This window comes from Pygoscelis adeliae, unplaced genomic scaffold (assembly GCF_000699105.1).
Source record: "Pygoscelis adeliae isolate BGI_AS28 unplaced genomic scaffold, ASM69910v1 Scaffold94, whole genome shotgun sequence".
Classification (NCBI taxonomy): domain Eukaryota; kingdom Metazoa; phylum Chordata; class Aves; order Sphenisciformes; family Spheniscidae; genus Pygoscelis; species Pygoscelis adeliae.
Window position 1 is genome coordinate 2830521 of NW_008824547.1, and position 6209 is coordinate 2836729.

The 6209-nt window shown below is 47.1% G+C and overlaps 1 protein-coding gene across 3 annotated transcripts in view; it reads left to right on the forward strand.

Annotated features, from left to right (window-relative positions):
• The window catches only part of RAD54L2 (RAD54-like 2 (S. cerevisiae)), a 55424-nt gene that overhangs the window by 28364 nt on the left and 20851 nt on the right, over positions 1-6209 (forward strand). For all 3 annotated transcript variants that reach the window (XM_009321832.1, XM_009321830.1, XM_009321831.1), the window contains exon 3: positions 5629-5827. In XM_009321832.1, coding sequence (XP_009320107.1) covers positions 5629-5827 — 199 coding nt within the window. The remainder of the gene's footprint in view (positions 1-5628; positions 5828-6209) is intronic.

Sequence of the window (6209 nt, forward strand, 5' to 3'; positions counted from 1 at the left end):
TCCCCACCGCGGGGTGGCTTTCCTGGAGCTTCGGGAGGAAGGAACTGGGCGTTGATGTGTGTCAAGCCGCGGGAGGGGGCTTTGTGGCTTCTCCTGGCTCTTGCAGCAGGTAGGGTCTGGAGGAAGGGAGTCTGAGCTTCCCCCTTGCTTTTGCCTACACCGTCCTTGAGGGGTTTCACAAGGAATTTCCTGCCTCCAGTCTTGGGGTGCTCAAGTGTTTTCTTGATGCCGCCTCTATGAGAGGGTGCTCTGTGCAGGCACCTCTCCTCCCTTCTTGCATGGCATCCATGCAACAGCTGCACCAGTCGCATACAGAGAAAGAATATTCTGAAAATATTTCATTTATATTCCACAGCTGAATACAGGATGAGCCGGAGCACTCTGGCTGTTGCCAGCCTCTCTGATGATTGCTGTGCTGCAGTTAGAGAACTGCTGTTTTTCAGGTGCCAAGTACCGTTGAACTCTGGCATCACCTACACACCTCTCCAGTGCCCATTGCACTGGGAAAACATCACATAACCCCAGAGTACCTCTTCCAGCCTGTCAGTGCCTTTGCAGTCAGGCTTGCTCCACAGAGTCACTTCTCTAGCCTTTGGCACAGTTGTAGTTCAGTGTGTCAGTGACTGCGAGTGTTGCAGCTGGAGCTGTGCAATTAGTCTTTCTTCTGCTGTCCCTCAGTGCTCCTCCCATTCTTGCTTTGACAGCTCAGTACCGGCTGTAGTAGTACTAGCTAGTACTAGCTAGTCTCTGACAAGCTATTGCCCACAAACTGCATGGAAGTTCCCAGAAAGCCTGCAGTAATATTTAACTGCTCCTTGCTCTTTGTGCAAGATGAAGGAGAGCTCCCAAAGCAAGAATTGACTCCTCGCTGCTCTGCACGCAGCTACCTTCCTCACCGTGCATGCACGTCCCAGTACTTAGGGTAGGAAATAATGCCCAAAGACTTAGCAAAATAGTGCTATTCGGCATCCTGAGTTTCAGTAGTGAAATTATTTTAGAAATAAACAAGTGTCTGGTTTTCAATGGTATGCCTTCCCTGGAGTCATTGGAGTTACCCTGGCAGAGAAGTTGGCCTCCCAGGAGGAGGGTGAACCTCTAGCTAGCCACGTTAGCAAGCTAGTAACTGAGGAGGCAAGGAAGTAACCATCTTACACAGTGTTTTGTCTAGTGAGGAGCCTCTTGCACCTCCTTGTGCAACAGCCTCAGGTAGGGGACCCTCGGTTCTTATCCTGAATGGCAATTTCTATACTCCTAGGAGTGTTGGACTGTTTTACTTGCTTACTTGTGTGTGCACAGATACTTGGACTTACTGAGGTTTGCCTTGGAGCGTGGAGATTGGATGCAGCTATAACACTGTTTCTCACACACCTCAGTGACAGGAGAAGATTGTATTAGTTACAGAAATCTCACACCCCAAAAAATGTACCTGCTGCTTCATGACACTTCAGAGCAACCTGAGCCCCCTTGCAGAGCAGGCTGTATGTGTCTAGAGCAATTCACTGCTGAATCGAAGATGCCAGAGAATATTCTCCAGGCTGCATCCCATGCTGTTTTATGGGAAGTTTGAGAATATTCTGCAAGAAGGAGGTGATGAGCTGTATTTTACAAGCTTGGGTGCAATAGGAAGTGCCCCACTGTGGGACAGATCTTTGGCTATGTTATGCATCATGAGTCAAACCTGTGTGTGGTGTTTAGGGGCAGCTCTGGCAGTCATACCACAGGGAGCATCTGAAGCAGTTATACAGAGCAGTCACGACTCTTCCTTACGGAGACTTCTAAACTGTAACACGCAAGTGTCGGTCGAGAAGCCAAACACCTCCCCCTGCTTGTATTTACAGCTGGGGGTGGTGGTTGCTGCTGCTTAGTGAGCAAAGAAAACTGGCAACCCCTGGTCTGCAGCACAAACCAGAGCCATGCTGTAATCAGGTCTATTGGGTTTTGATACTTCAGGCATATTTTAAACCTCTGAAGTGCATGAGAAAGGGTAGTTGTGCCTCTCTTGGCATTCAGGGTACCTTGCAGGTCAGAGTGCCTTGCCTGGGTGTGTGCAGATGTCCATAACAGAGGACCAGTGGGAACTGCTTGGGGACCTGTCAGCTAGAGAGCTGTAACCCGCCTGAAGGAGCAGCTGCTTGACAAGCTTGCAGTCTGCATTGGTGCTATCACCACTACTCTCAGGAAACCCTCTTTGTAGATCTGGTGCCTATTCTGGTGAGCATAGTGCAAAACGTGCAACAGAGCTGATGTGAACCCAGCAGTTGGTGTTCCAGCTGATTTTCAGTGCCCACAGTGTGTAAGCATGGGATAGGTTTACATCCTCGTCGGTGATCACGACTGACCCATGGCTGTCTTCTGCTGAGTGGACTTGAGCCTACTCTTCTCCAGCTGTGCTTGGGCATATGTGGCTGATCTCCCTGTGCAAGGCTGTGCTGGGATGTTACCTGTGGGCTGGTGGCAATGCTTTTCTCATTGAGGTTATGTGGATAACTGCCCGGGTCTTCCTAGAGTGCGCTAACAGTTTAAGCATGATCAAGCAATTGTCAACATGCAAACATGGCTGGTGAATTTTTGTGTTGTGCAAAAAGCTACTTGTATAGCCATGTCAGAGTAGTGTGTTGAGCTCCTGTTAAAAAACATAATTGCACTTCTGTTGTAGATGCAGGCTTGGCAGAATTGGGGCAGGAATTATTCCATTGGTTACCTGATGGGACCTGTTCAGCAAGGCTATTCCCATACTCCATCCAACCCAAAGACCAAAGCTGTTCTTGTACAAAATAGGTTTTTGTGTGTGTATTTATTGTTTCTTAATGCGTTTCTGTCCCAGTGTGGGTCCCGGTTACACAGCTTGGAGCTCTCCATGCTGGAGTGCAGCCACATGGCTGCAGTGGGGAGTCTGGCTTTTCATATGTGGTAAGATTTAGGCTGCGTACACAATCAGGAGTTTAATACAAAACAGCAACAAAACAATTCCTGCTAGTAACTGCCAGCTCATGTCACAGGTGCATGGTTAGATGGAAGTGACTTGTGATTTTATCATTGTGTTAGTTAAGCTTTGTGAAAAGCAGCTTTATTCATTGTAGTGGCAAGGATGGGACCAGCCTCGGGAAGCCGGCTGTTCTCTGAATCCCACTGCGGCTGAACCAGTGTGATGTTTGGTAATGTTGCCAGTGTGGAAGAGATCTCAGTCTCTAGATGCATATGTGTCAGGAATGTGGGCTGAGGCACAGATTGTGTTCCTCACCTCAGAACTTGTATTGGCAGGACAAACACCAGCCTGAGCAGACATGGCTGTGGTGGATGAGGGCCTGTACTCAGTGAAGGGCCAAATTTATCATCAGATTTTAGGCTTCAGGCTCCTGCTCAGGTGAGAATTATCTTTTAAAAAAACCTGTCTGATCCAGCTGTGTGTATGTTTCACCAGAGCTTGTATTACACATGATTAAGAGAAAAGTAAAATGCAGAGATGGAATGAGTATACATAGGGATTGCACAACAAATATGAAAACATACAGAGGAGACACGTCATGGCCTCACCTTTGGGCTGCTGAGCCTTTGGATTTTGTTGGCATCACCCTCGTCCTGAAGGCACCCTTTCCCGGCACGGTGCGGGTGGCAGAGTCGCTGCCGAAGGTGACGTGGGTAATTGCTGGGGTGTGGGGAGAGAAGCGCTTCCTCTTCCAAACAAGCATGACTTTGTGCTCTCTGATGCCTTGTCAAGGTCCCCTGGGCCCAGGGTGAGATGGCAGCAGTGTAACCATGGCAGTGTTTGTCTCCGGGATAGTCACTGGTTTAATGACTCATCCCGGAGAATGTGGTCACGTGTGCAGCCTCCCTGCTTCCCTTTGCCCTATTTCATCCAGTTTTTTGATCTAGTTATATAACCAGGAGTCGAGAGGGGTGGGGGGAAGGAAACAGTGCTGGAGAATTGCAGGTAATGTGACCAAAATGTGTCTGTAGCTTAAACAGCAGAGCTGTTGTCTGGGAAGCCTGGGAAACTGGGTTTATTCCCAGCACAGTTCTCTGCCTGCAAGTGAATGTGATGCATGATGTCTGAGCTTGTAGGTTTAAGGAGGCGTGGTGGGAGGACAGGGCTCCGAGACCTTGGCTGTGGTAGGAGAACTACTGTGACTGTAGCAGCGAACATCTTTGCCTTTATCTTCATGTTCAACGTAACTCTTTCCTGCATTCATCATAAGCTCTGTTTCATCACATAAGTTGTAGATACCTGTTTTTCTAGTACATGTAAGATTTGCTGGGACTGATGTTCACAGAAAAGTTTGAGCTGCTCTGCTGGTACTGGCCCATGGTGGGGTGAGCCCTGAATGAGTCCTAAATGGATTCTGACATAGGCTTCGAGCAAATGCCGGGGCAGGTCTGGTGGGATGTCTGGAGAGGAAGCTACAAAGTTGGTGCTTTTGACCAAGGTGTGAATCTAGTTCTTGTCATCTCGATTTTAAGAGGTGATATTGGTGGTAAGGTTAATTTAATAGGCATATTAACATGGCAGCTGTAGAGGTGCCTGTACATGCAACATGCTGTACTGAAGTATCCTTCATTTAAGCTCCCAGCTTTTTGAGAAGGGATGCTCTTTGTCTCCAGATCCCACGGAGTCACAATGTGATGCTTGTTGGTTCTGTATTACTTCATCTGCCACATTCTTCTGCGCTGATGTCTTCTTTCCTTCAAAGTTCTGTCTAAGTGTCATTTCAGTTCAGTCATTAGCTCAGATACACAGTATAAGCAAGAAAGCTGATTATGAGATGAGGTTCAGGGTATCTCTTTGCCTGACACAAGGGGACAAGATGCTTCAAAGAAGCTATTACAAGGCTTGTCAGAAACAGTTTACTTCAAGGGAAGCTTTTGAACAGAAACATTTCCTTTCTGTGCTCTGCGAGCATTAGCTTGGTCACTGGCAGCCTGTTGAAGAGCAAAATGTCACATAGAACGAGGTGTCATTTCACATAGCATTTTAAGACTGAAATCAGCCATTAATGCAAGTCTGAAAATAGGAGAATGTAGAGAAAAAGGAGCGCATGTGGTTTATAATGTGCCACTTACTTTTTGTTTTTAAAAAAGCTTGCCAGAAGTTACCATTTAAATCACGAGAGTGGAGCCTGGTGATAAAACCACTGAGCTGCCTGCTAAGCCATGACCCAGTGTTTGAACCAGATAACCTCTTGCATGGTATGTTCTGTTAACTTGGAAGATGGTTACACAGGTGTCATATAAATGGAAATTTCTGCCCCACTTGAATGTTGTGAAACAAAGAAAAAGAGATTTGAGTTCCTTGTTTTAATTGGAGCTCATTGGGTCCCTGTAGGAAAACAGGCCCTTAGGGGCAGCAAGTGCTCTATGTGGACTGAAATAATTTTGCCTTGTTTTTTTTGTCAGGACACTTTTGGGCTGTGTTAAGTGGTGTTAGTCTTGGCTTTCACTGGGAACGGACCCTTCACCATAAAACTTTTTAACATTCTTTGAGTGGCACTGTTGGAAAGGACCTCAGTTTTGATCCTCAGAGAAACATGCTTGCGAACGAGTGAGAATAGGGATTGTTGGCTGATGAATGCTCATGTAAAAGCCAGCTGCCAGCCTGGCACAGTTGTTCTCATTACCTCCTTGTCTTTTCAGACCAACCCCAGGAAGCCGTGTTCAGCGGTGACCATGTTGAACACGCAGAGGATGGAGAATGGCAGCGCTCTACTTCAACTACCTCATCTCAGAGTGAGCGGGCAGAGCGACTCTTGCAGAACCAGCACAAGAGCCTGGCCTCTGAGGACACCAAAAAGAAGAGGGCTCAGAAACCGTCACACATGCGGAGGAACATAAGGTAAGCAGCAGCAGGACAGAAAGAGCTAGAGTCCTGTATAGCCCCTTGGGTAAAAATGGGATCTCTGGCCTTTGCTTCTGAGCTACATTTTGCCTCTGCTGGCAAACCAGATGGCTTTTCTTTTCCAAAACCTTAGGATTTCACCAGTGGGAGTAGTATGATCTCAGACTGGAGTGCTGCATGTGGGTGCAGACTTGTTTGGTATTTCAGAAGAGCGAATATTTGGTTATGGAATATATTGCAAAAATTGCGTACTTGCTGCTAGCTTTTAAGACATGTAGTTGAAAAACAGGGCCACCATTAAGTAAATATCCAGTTTCAGATATCTGCTGATGAGGATCCTATTGCAAACAGCCTAAAATATAGTCCTTTCCTCTACTAT